The sequence below is a fragment of the Carex rostrata genome, chromosome 20, assembly GCF_964058835.1.
Source record: "Carex rostrata chromosome 20, lpCarRost1.2, whole genome shotgun sequence".
In the NCBI taxonomy this organism is placed as follows: domain Eukaryota; kingdom Viridiplantae; phylum Streptophyta; class Magnoliopsida; order Poales; family Cyperaceae; genus Carex; species Carex rostrata.
This window is the reverse complement of record NC_135937.1, coordinates 3,949,806-3,962,032: the sequence shown is the minus strand read 5'-3', so window position 1 is coordinate 3,962,032 and position 12,227 is coordinate 3,949,806. Positions and strand designations below refer to the sequence as shown.

Here is a 12,227-nt window from a genome sequence, read left to right as displayed (position 1 = left end):
TGGACGCTCCTATATTAATCTGGTCCGTAAGATCTAAAGAGGGCGGACTGAATCAACAGAACTGATTAGTTTTAATCGCAACCATCCCTGCAAATCAGATTTTAACCTTAGGATCCAGATCGGACGGACAAAAATCACTATTAATAAAGATCCATCGCCTCTCATTCTCTCTCACTCCGCGAGAAAGAAATACTTGTATATGCTCTATTTCGCGGTTTCCGACTTCCTCAGTTGACACGCATTCATTGGAAATAGAAACAAAAAGAAAAAGAAAAGAGCGGTAAGCCGAAATTCCTTGAGGAACAAGAAGAAAGCTATGGAGCCCAAGTCCGAGGGAGAAGATCGGCCATGGCAATCTTATCACACCGCCTACACTAACGCCAAAGCTGGTTCTTTTTCTCTCTATCCCTCAATTTGCAAATTTTTCAAAGGTTTGTCAATGTTTAGTGAACACTGGACTAAGTGGACATGCTATACTTTGATCATCCTTATCCTTGAAAAAAATTGGTAAAAAATTAAGAATTTTAAGAAGTGGTACTTTTTACTATCTCATTGAGGTGATGTTGAACTGTAATATCAGGAATGGAGGGGGTTGACAAAGAGAAGGTACATAAAGTGATATATGAGATGAGTAAAGGTTCAAAGTACTTTGAAAATGAACAGAGAAAGGAAGCATTCATTAAACAAAAAATTGAAAATCTCCGACAGCAGCGAGCCAAGCTTACTGACAAGGATATTGCACATTTCCAAAAGGTTTATATCTCTTTCTCGCTCTTATCCTAATATAATCAAGAAATCACAACAATATTCTTTTTATAGTATTCAATGAGAGAGGTAATTGTAAGTTTGTAACTAATGTTTGATTAAAGGGGTCTCATTTTATTAAAAAGCCAAATTGTGAAAAAATGATTTGTAGTTAGGTGGTCAATAGAGCATTATACTTCTTTCTTGACAAGGATTATGGGGACAGAATGTGATATTTCATGTCACTCAATCCAGATTGCAGAGAAGAAAATTGTACAGCTTGAAGCATCAAGGGACCTGACAAAGACATGGCTGCACACTGACATGGATGCCTTTTATGCAGCTGTTGAGATACTAGACAACCCATCTCTCAAGGGTAAACCCTTGGCTGTTGGTGGCATGTCCATGATTTGTACCGCCAGTTATGAGGTTAGCTGCCCTCATGTAGCAGTATGAAATTTTTGCATTAGGTGCTGGCACTTAGTTTTACTGGTTGCAGTTTTAATACAACAATACCATACCAGTCAGATTGGGTAATGTACAGAACCAGTTTTAGTAAGGCAGGCCTCAAATTCATCCAATGTTCTCAGCTTATTTACTTGACTTATAAGTTATAACTTTGGAATGGAATTGTCTCGGCCAGGTTTTGCATAAGATGTTCTTAATGAAGATGAATACTTTTAATTAAATTTTGATTTAGGCACGAAAATTCGGGGTCCGCGCAGCTATGCCTGGTTTTATTGCACGCAAGCTATGTCCTGACTTGATTTTTGTACCGACAAACTTTGACAAGTATACTCATTTCAGTGAATTGACCAGAAAAGGTATTCAATCTTGATTTGATATTTTGGTGGAATTGGCTGAAACTTTTTTTATTATGAAAATTCCAAATAAAGGAAGAGGAAATAAAATGTTGATTATCAGAAATTTTAATTATATTCCTAATTCCTTTGCTTGAGATTTCCAAAGAAGGGGTTTGATTGCATCCTATCAAGTGAGGGTCTTTTTTAGCCTTTTGCATGATACAGGGGCAGTTTCAAGTTTTTACTTCTTTTGCTTTATATTTTAAATTGTCTAGATAATCAAATTCCCGTGAAATATTGAATGCTTGTTTTTATTATGTCAGTCTTTTGTAGATATGACCCAAACTTTATTGCTTCAAGTTTAGATGAGGCTTATCTCAATGTAACAGAAGTTTGCTCAGAAAGACATCTCTCCGGTGAGGAAGTAAGCTCCTTCGTCATTTATTGATTATTTTTTGGTGTTTTTTTTCTTTTCTTTTTTTGCTCCCTTTGAGGTTGGTGCTGTTGAGGTTTTCTTGTGCTAGAGACAATTTGTACATCTACCATAGATTGTCGTCTTTTTCTTTTGTATCCCTTCTGTGATTTTTTATTGTATGCCTTTTAATTAATGAACAAGTTTATATAAATCTTGTAAAGCCAAATTTGAGCTTCTTTACTTTCTGTTATCCTCTTTGTATGATAATTTTTCTTCTTCTGGCTTGAAAGGTTGCGACTGAACTAAGAAGTGCAATTTATGACGAGACTGGCTTGACATGTAGTGTTGGTGTTGCACCTAACCGAATGCTTGCTAAGGTTGTTTCAAAAGTTATGTTCTACATGCAATGTTTAGCCATAGTATTCCTTTGACAAATTTTTAAATGCAACATGAGTATTGGTTGAAATACTGTTTGTACAGTTTAAGAACGGTTGTGTAGATTTACCTGAAGACTTTCACTTTTACTTCGCAATTCATGATTTTTAGTGGTCCTGATCAAAGTAAAAACTATGAACTACCCGCTTGTCATGTACCCTAAGGTCCCCAACCCATGATCTTTTCTTCTCTCTTTTTATTTAATACTCCCATGTTTCTTTTTTTCTAGTTCTTCGCAAATAATGAAATAGAAGAACTCTGGGTGTTAGATCAACAAAGAAAAAGATCCTTTGCAAGTTTCTCATAGCTTGTCTCTCTGATAGGTCTGTTCAGATATCAACAAACCTAATGGGCAGTTTATTTTACCTAATGACCGTGGTGCAGTCATGATCTTTGTATCCTCTCTACCTATAAGAAAGGTATGTTGTTGCTAACTACTTCATTTCATAATCATTTATGATCATACAAATAAGTTTACTTGGTTTCCAGTTCTCTGCTTGTGGTACTAGTGCAGCTTTAACTAGTTTCAATTGGAGAAAGCTGATGTGATTCTTTTGGATTAAAGGGAAATTTAGTAACTTCTATAAGATGTTTGAGCTAACTACTCCAAGCTTCAAGCTGTGTTTGGTATTTAACTTTATTTTATAAGAAGTTGGAGCTCCCAGGAGGAGGGATAACAATTTGAAACTGTTATTTTTTCCTCTCAATTGCATCTGTAGAAGAACTTTATGTTAGATTTAACTGTATGGTTCTTGCATAATATGGTTTAGACGTGCTGTATTTAATAAAGATTAATGGGTAAAGATAGGTGGCATTGGAAAGGTGACTGAGCACATGCTACGAGATGTCCTTGGAATAACTACTTGTGAAGACATGCTAAAAAATAGTGCTCTTTTATGTGCCTTGTTATCTGATTTGTCATCTGGTCAGTATGATAAACCCCCAACTCTCACTCCCTTCTTTCTCTTCCCTCTAACTAAATCCCCACCCCTACACTGGACACCATAGACCTTTTTCATGCAAATTATGTCTCAATTTGAATTTCGCCCAAAATGTCTCATGCAGCAAGGGCTGTTAAGTAATATCTTAGCATATGTTTGAATGGGAAATGGGGTTAATGAGGTTAGCATGCTAATTCATATGTTTAGAATAGTCGCTTGCCCTATTTTTCGTTGGAACAGTGGAATAGTGGGGTTAGTGATTATTCTGAAACAGCTGCTCACCCATCCAAACACTGAACAGGGTTCAGAATAGCTCGCTAACCTGAGCTAGTGCTATTCCTCACCCATCCAAATGCACCTTAGTTAAATTAACCTCGGTACTAAATTTATAATTGTTGAATTACCCAATATAACCGCAGGTGTTGACTAGTTATTAGTATGAGAAATGAGGTTTGGTGTAAAAAGAACCCATAATTGTTCAATGATAGCTGTATTAATTACTTGACCTTTATTAAATCTTATAGTATGTCTTCCATTCAGACTTCTTTCTTTCAGTTGGTCTCGGTCTTGGAGGTACTCATACACCAGAACATAGAATGCGCAAGAGCATCAGTTGTGAGAGAACATTTGCTTCCACCTCAGATACAACATTACTTTTTCAGAAATTAGGTATGACAGTGTAAAACAAAAGCAGACTGAGCTACTGACAAATATTTTCAATCAAATTTCTGACTGAGCATTCTGAGTTCTGTTTTTCATTTCACCTTTCTTTTATTTTCTGTAGCTGATATTGCAGAGAATTTATCTAGTGATATGCAGAAGGAAAACTTGTGGGGCAAGAATTTAACCCTAAAATTGAAGACCTCCTCTTTTGAGGTTCCTTTTTTGCATTTTTACTTCCGAATATATGAGTTTCATGGTAGGATATGCTTTATTCTCTCCACCCGTCCCTGCTTTGCCCTTTCACCTCCCTCCCTCCTCCTCCTCCCTCTCTAACGAAAGAAGCTAGAAGGAATCAGATACAATGACTGAACTGAGATCTCTTAAATACCATACTGGTATTTAAGCCTGCCATGGTCCTTGGCATTTCTTTAGGCATAATTTTATCTTTTATGTGATTTAATGTGTTTTTTTTCATTTTAAATACCAGGTAAGGACAAGAGCGGTCTCTTTGCAGAAGTATATAAGCTCAAAAGAGGAGATCTTAACACATGCTTCCAAGTTACTAAAGGCTGAACTACCTCTTTCTCTTAGATTAATGGGTAAGCACCTAATCTACCTTGATACCCTCAACGAGCAAGCGTACCCATATCTGATTATCCAAATATTGATAGGTTCAAAATGTGTACCATACATAACAGATATGCTTGGTAGCATGTTATAATACTTCAATGCAAGTTAGTAGCATAGATGGCTAACGGACATCTATTTTTAATTTTTCAAAATTTTGACAGCTAATCTTTTTTAAAACAAAATGGATGTTTAGTCCATCCTTGAAATTAGTTTCTAGTACATTTATTTTGTTTGTCTCCTCCTCTCTAATTGATCTTAACATAAAAGAAGTTTATATATCTTTTATTTGTATGTTCTTTTGTTTAAAAATTACAACTCTTTTCTTTGATAAACTGTAAATAATATATCTATATTATGCCCCAAAGTACATACATTCAAAGATGCTGCCATATCCCATTATTTTGAAAAATGTTGAATCACCATATTTATATCGCATCAGATACAATTCTCTTGTCCGTATCTGTGCAGCTTGGGTAAGATTAACGGGGAAAGAAAAATATTACCAGCAACTCTTGTATGTTTCTAGTCCTAGCAAAACATGCAAATATCCATATAAACACCAGCTCCTGTGTTGCCAGCTTACTATTTTCTTCGAAAGATTCAAACTACCTCTCATTTTCTTGCTTATGACCTCTGCAAGAATGATAAATATGTGTGTATGTGTTGGGTGGGGTGGGGGTTGAGTTGATTATAGCAACTTTGAAAAATTGGGTAATGGAGTGGGGAATATTTTTCTGCTGATGATTAGATTCTCTTCTACCTGTGCTTCTAGATTTATATTTTTTTATCTTTTGAGGAAAATAATTGAAAGGTTTCCTTCTAATAGGTTTACGCATGTCACAATTTCGAGATGAAGACAAGCACAGTCCTGTGGACCCCACACAGAAGACCTTATCAGAATTTATTCTCTCTGGAAGCTCGCTTTTTAAGGCATATGAAACTCAGGATATGCCCTCTGAGAATAGTGGTGACTTTCTCCTTCTAGAAGATAAGAATTTATGCGAGTTAGATGCGGCCAGAGAAAAAGAGCATAGATGCATCACCTCAGAGGTTAGGACCAAATTTGGTCTTTCAGATTTATAAATTGTTTTGGACACATCTATTTTATAATACTAAATGTACTTCACCATACCATAACCCAGTATTGATTTTACCAGAAAAGTATGTTCATGGAAATCACTGCCTACATTAACCAGTCTGAAATATCTTTAATGTATTCAAATGTCCAACAATGTAGTGCTCTTATTACCAGTCGTTGGGTACCAAGCCTCTTCCATACTTGATATAGTTGGAACTTTAAGGCTGCTGTAGAAACTTCTGCTATGTTTCATATAACTTAAAAGGGCAAAGGGATCCTTTTTGCAAACTTGCAACATCAAAAAAATGTTAAAGTAATTATATCCATGCTGCAAGAAAGATTGTTAGTATCAATTGTATGTCCATGAAATATTATTTTTCCCTTTATGGTTCCAGCCTGAAAGCAGCTGTAAAAGAGAAGAACTGGGCGATTCCAATATTGCAAATGACACATATGAAGCTTCTCTTGGAAATGCCAATGGTGAAATACGATGGATAAACGATTACATTTGTTCTGAATGCGGCATCGAACTCCCATATGGGTTTGATGAGGAGAGGAGAGAGCATGCCGACTACCACCTAGCTCAGTTTCTTCAACAGGAAGAAAAGGCACATGTTGCACAAGACAAGTGCGTTTTAGTATATATTTACAAATGCACCTCCAAATTGCGAAAGACATATTTTGTCTCCGTTTGTTCTGTTGTGTGTTGACATATATTTTTATAAGAAAAAAAATTATGTAAATAGACACGTCCTCTCTCCCAAAAAAGAGACAAGAAAAACATAGCAATACAAAACAAAAATGATCTTTTGGTTGTCTAATTCTTACCAATTTTTAATCAGGGTATATCATAAGATGCTACATAGATCACTAAGTTCTCGAAAGAAGCAGAAGGCTTCTTCTCCAGGAGGGAAATTCATACCCATTGATGCTTTCTTCACCAAGGGCAAGAAGAATATGTGACATTAGCAGTATCATTTCAAATTAGAAATCTAGACTGTACATATATTATATTCCTTGTGCACATTTTTTATGCCGAATGCAAGATAATAACTACAGAGATCTTATAGCTTTCTATATTTGTGTCATATCTGTAGTTTTTTTAGCTGACCATTGAAGAATGTTTTTTTTTTATATATAATAATTTTTATGGTCGAGTTTTGTGTTGATTTCCTTTTTTTAAGTTAATAATATTGATGTTTCCTTGTGATATTATTGAAACTATAATTTTTATATTTTGTTGATGAACTGAGAAGGGAACCTGTTTTTTTTGGCACGTAACATATCAAAAGAATACTTGGAGCATTTTAATTTATTTGTATATAAGTAATATAGTAATTTTCCTGGCCGAATGTTTTGATCCTGCAATTTTAATTCCGTTGTAGCAAAACGAATAAATTTTCGGAATTAATAAAGACTAAAGAGGTTATGATAGGTCCGATTGGTTGCTGAGATGCTGTAATTCTAGGCTAAGATACTGTTAAGATTGTTTGCAATTCTGTAATTTCTATGAGTCAATATAAGCAAATGGCAGCTACTGCCAGTTTTAAAAAAATAATAATAATAAAGAGAGTAATTATTTACAGTTATGGAGATGGTCACATGCCGCTTGCAAATAATTGCAAAAGTTTATATGACTTCCGAGTCAAATTATAAGAATGATAAAATTACAGATAATACATCAATATTTTATTACAAGTGGATGAAGATATTCTTAAAACTTTTTTTTTTTTTTAAGAGAGGATAGGAGACACTAGTAACGAAGGCTCTGGTACCACGTGAAACATTTTTCTTTTGCATTGTACAGTGGTCAGTTATCACGGAGCTGCGTATTTGTGTTAACCTAGTGCCGAAAAAAAAAAAATTCACTTGGCATTACAAGACAGGTAACCGGTAACCCGTTACTTTTTTTTTTTCCCAATAGAGACAGATAATTTTCTAAATATAAATATCTATCTCAATTCTTATATTAAGCACGTAAATGACCTGGTCCGTCAGCTGCCGTGATTAAAAGATTAATTTATTTAAATACATACTCGCCATATGTAAATACTATGAACTTTTTTTTATTTCTAAACTCTCTTATTTGATTATGAAATACTCAATTTATTTTCATTTTTAAAAATCGTTTAAGAATACATATTCACAGTAATCGCTGCAATTTTTTATTTTGTTGTATGTCATTTAAGGATACAAATCTACACATAATAGCAATAGAAATTATAAATCCACATTAATAGCAATAATGATACAAATCCACACATAATAGCAATAAACATTATAGATCCACGTTAATAATAAAAACTATACACATTTTTACGCAACAAGATTATAATAAATTGATAAAATAGTAAATAACAAATTGCAGTATTTTGTTTCAACACCACACAAAATCAACGTACATATGAATTTAAAATCCTTCAACTTATCTATGAAATATTGAACGAACATATTTGTTCTTTTATAATATGTCATTATTCTAATCTATTTTAATAACATTCATGAATATTATTGAATAATTATCTTTTTAATACTCCATTTTTTATTATGAAAATTTATTATTTTTTATGAGAATTTTTTATTTTTATAAAATATGTTTGTTTCTGTTGCAACGCATAACCTATTACGTTATTTATTTATTTTCTGTTATAGAAATGTATTATTTAAATGGATATTACTCTAATCAGGAGCATAGCCATGAGCTATTAGATAACACAAAATGATTTACTACAAAATCCTAAAATATTTATTTGTTTTATTACTAAAGAGTTCGTATACCTTAGCATCTTTTAAATATTATTTTCTAAAAGTTTAGTATATCTCAATATTTTTAAATATTATTTTCAAAAATTAAATACGTATCTCTTTATAAAAAAACGAAAGCCTGTTCTACTGCATTAAATTCAGATAGAATATTTGAATATTAAAAACAAAATTATAAATTCATACAAAAGTACTGTAGGGTCACTCGGATGATTCTATCTTCCCTCAAGAAATTACACGCCATAAAACGACGTCTGGTCTAGGAATGTATACAAATATCCAATATTCGAATATCTACGTAAATATAGATATGAATATGATTTTGAATTTTAATTATTCATATTTAAATAATAGATATATACTATATAATTTAATATATATTGTAAAAATATTTATATATATATATATATATCTATAAACATTGGATATCCAATATTCGATCCGTTTGCACCCTGACTCTGACCACTTGATTGCACAAGAAGAGGGACAGTTCTGGACCCACCCAATCTTCCGGGCCCGCGGTCAGCCTAATATTTCCATAAACAGGATCCAAAATGGCCACCATACTGTAACACAAAAAAAAGGCAACAAACCAAGCTAGCTCCGCGAAGCCACGAACAGACTACCACAGTACCACCACGCGGCAAAACACACAAAATCTCGAAAAGTAAACACGGTAAAAATCGACAAAGCTGTCGCTTTCGGCTTGCAAAGAAATTCACAAGAGCTGATTGGTCACATGTATCCCGGCCATTTTTATTAATATCCCTAAAAAAATTGAAAATTTTAAATATGTCCCTGTCCCCAATTTTTTTTTATAGATGCCCTGACCGCCTGGGCCCAGGGCGGCCCAAAATACCCAGTGATGCGCCAGCCCCTGGGGCGGTCCACAAGCCAAGTGAGGCGCCACACCCTGGGGCGCCTCATGTGTTTTTTTTTTTTTTTTTTTTTTAGAGAAATCTTAGTATTTTGATTTGAATAATTTTGTGAAAAAAAGTTTAGGGTTTATGTATATGTGTATGTGTATGTTCAAAAATAAAATATTATGTATATGTGTATGCCAAAAAATAAAATATTTGATATATTTACGGAGTGATGTCGTAAATTTTTATAACTTTGATTTTTTTATTTTTATTTTTTTGGTGAACTATATGTATAATATACACATATACACATATACACATATACACATACACATAGACATAGACATATACATACACGTACACATACACATATACACATATACACATTGTTCACACAGAAGTATGCACAAAGTTTCAGTATAGCAAGCTATACCTTTTAAACCTTTGTTATACTCTGTCAAATCAGATAGCAAGTGCACTATCCTATCGATGAGTATGCTCAGGTATCGATCCACAAGGACGGAAGAAAATGACCGGACTCGTCTTAAAATTACTTGAGATTCTAGAAGTGAGAGAAATTGGTTTGGTTTGGTTTTTAACAATTCTAATGATTTATGACAAGTTTAAAAAGCAATAAAAGAGAATTAAAGTTGTTTCCAATTGATAAAAAGGCGTTTCCAGGGTTCAGATTTCATTTATGTTCAGCCCCGAGGCATACGGCCCGTACGGCCCGTAGGGCACCCCGAGTTAATGCTGCAGCTACTGTTTTCTGTGTTGATACTAATGTTTAGGATTTCTATCGACCAGATCTAGATACCTAACCTCAACTTTCGCATTTTGGCCTAGTACCCGATTACCGGACTCAAATACTTCCCTCTTAGATGCGTTAAACCTCAACTTTCGCATTTTGGCCTAATTTATCCAAGTTACTTGTTGGTTTACTAAAAGTATCAAAGGACTTTCGCCTCAAGGAAAGTTTCACCTTTCGGGTACTCCTTGGTTTCACCCTACTCCATATACTTTATTCGGTTGGATCAAATGTCATAGACTTGGCTCCTAACACTTAGATGTGCGCATTCATCTAACGGGATGACTAATCAATTCAAGCAAGCACAAATAAAGCAATCTAAATACTACTCAACAAGGTAAAAACAAAGCATTCAACACAAATCCAAGTAGCATGCAAACAAAACCAAACTAGAAACTACATCTTAACCCTAGAAACAAAGTAAATTAGCTACTCATGTTCATAAGATAACACAAATAACAGAAAATAAAAGAGTTCATGACAAAACAGTGGAAAAATCCAAAGATCCGTTGCAAACTCGCGTTTTTCACTTCTCTTCCTCTTCTCCTCCTCTTGTCTTTTGCTCCAAGAAAGCTTGTCCAAGTTCCAGTTGTGAATCCCCCCTTTTTGGTGTGTAATTCTCTCATTTAATGCCCCAGATCGCGTCTGCAGAGCCTTCCTTTTCGGCCTCCTTGATTTCAGATTCCAGCTGGATTTGCCAATTTAGCGTCGTACGGCCCGTAGGGGACCCCGTACGGGCCGTATGCCTGTGCTTTGTCTTGGAGACTTCGTGCCTCTGTTGTGGAACCTTCTGTGTGGTTGGGCAGATCCTGTACGGCCCGTAGGGAATATCATACGGGCCGTATGAAAAATTGTCAGATCCAGTTTTTCGCCATTTTTCCTGCAAAATACCAAACAAAGCATAGCAGTACCACATTTCATCGAAATATAAGTAAAAAGTCCACACTAATAGGCTTTAAAACACAGGTTTAAGCACAATTTAGGGCCGTAAATTAGACATAATATGGAGATATCAAATTCCCCCAAGCTTGAACTTTGCTTGTCCTCAAGCAAAAATTCTAACTTAGGTGTGGTTCTGGTTGTTGGACTTACCTAAATGCAAGTTAATCTACTAAGAGGAAAATTTGCACGGTCTTGCGTTCGTTAGAAACCTATTAGAGTCATTTTGGATAGTGATTTGGTTTCCTTTGGTCCATTTTGATTCACCCCACAATTCAATCAATCAAAACCCCATATTCAAGAATGTATTGCTATTTGTAAAAACCAAGTAATCAAACGCATCAATAGTTCATTTTTCTACCAAGTTTATGCCCTCATTTGTAGTGATTTGTTTTTCTTTGATACCCCCCCCCAAGCTTGGAACAAGCTTAGGTCAGAAAGTCGCGGACTACATGTGCAAAGATTTTTTATTTTTATTTTTGGGAGACGAGCTCAAAGGCGCCCTAATAGAAGAAAAAAGGTATAAAATAAGCTGGTTATGGAAGAATAAATTTGACAATCATGTGTCATGTGTCACATGTGTATAATATAGAACAAAAATTAAAGGGCGTAATTAAAAGGCTAGTTAAGGATGTAATTAAAGGGTAGTGTAAAACAGTAGTATAAATTTGGTTAAGTTTTATCAAATTATAGCTCAACTGAAATATATTATCTAACAAAAAAACTTGATGCAGAGTTATTAATATATATTTTATCGGGTATTTATACGGGTATCGGGTCGGGTCCGGTTATGGGTCGGATAATTAAATGATACCCATATCCTACCCATTACAGTATCGGTTCCGGTTCGGATCCGGGTCGGATATTAAATTATTAATTTTGTATCCATACCCATAATTTAATCGGTTATATTTTTTAAACCGTACCCTATCCAAATTAATCGGATCCGGGTCGGTTCCGGATCGGATTCGGGTAATCGGGTAAAAGTAGCACCTCTATGGTCCAGTCCATTTTTTTTTATCAGTTGTTTAAAAAACCGAATCACTTTAAAAAAAAATAACCAAATTACTTTGAAAAACAAATTATTTTGATCTTTAAAACAAAATTATTTTAAAACAATAGATTTGAAAAAAAAAACGAATTAT

The 12,227-nt window shown here is 34.4% G+C and overlaps 1 protein-coding gene across 2 annotated transcripts; it reads left to right on the top strand.

The window, feature by feature from the left end:
* Positions 1-217: 217 nt before the first annotated feature.
* LOC144572387 (DNA/RNA polymerases superfamily protein) lies at positions 218-6,786 on the top strand. Of its 2 annotated transcripts, none has more exons than XM_078321945.1 (14): positions 218-389; positions 581-753; positions 1,000-1,173; positions 1,445-1,568; positions 1,871-1,971; positions 2,253-2,339; positions 2,721-2,816; positions 3,202-3,322; positions 3,894-4,007; positions 4,123-4,214; positions 4,489-4,600; positions 5,458-5,681; positions 6,105-6,337; positions 6,552-6,786. In XM_078321945.1, the coding sequence occupies exons 1-14, from the start codon at positions 317-319 to the stop codon at positions 6,670-6,672; spliced, it is 1,845 nt and encodes a 614-aa protein (XP_078178071.1). In that variant the 5' UTR covers positions 218-316; the 3' UTR covers positions 6,673-6,786. The 2 variants fall into 2 exon arrangements, with proteins under 2 accessions (XP_078178071.1, XP_078178070.1); XM_078321944.1 differs by having other exon boundaries at positions 219-389; positions 3,879-4,007.
* Positions 6,787-12,227: the final 5,441 nt, after the last annotated feature.

Coding starts and splice junctions, on each gene's coding strand:
- LOC144572387 (XM_078321944.1), top strand. CDS start 317: ATGGAGCCCAAGTCCGAGGGAGAAGATCGGCCATGGCAATCTTATCAC. Junction 754..999: donor ATATTGCACATTTCCAAAAG/GTTTATATCTCT, acceptor CACTCAATCCAG/ATTGCAGAGAAGAAAATTGT. Junction 3,323..3,878: donor GTTATCTGATTTGTCATCTG/GTCAGTATGATA, acceptor TCTTCCATTCAG/ACTTCTTTCTTTCAGTTGGT.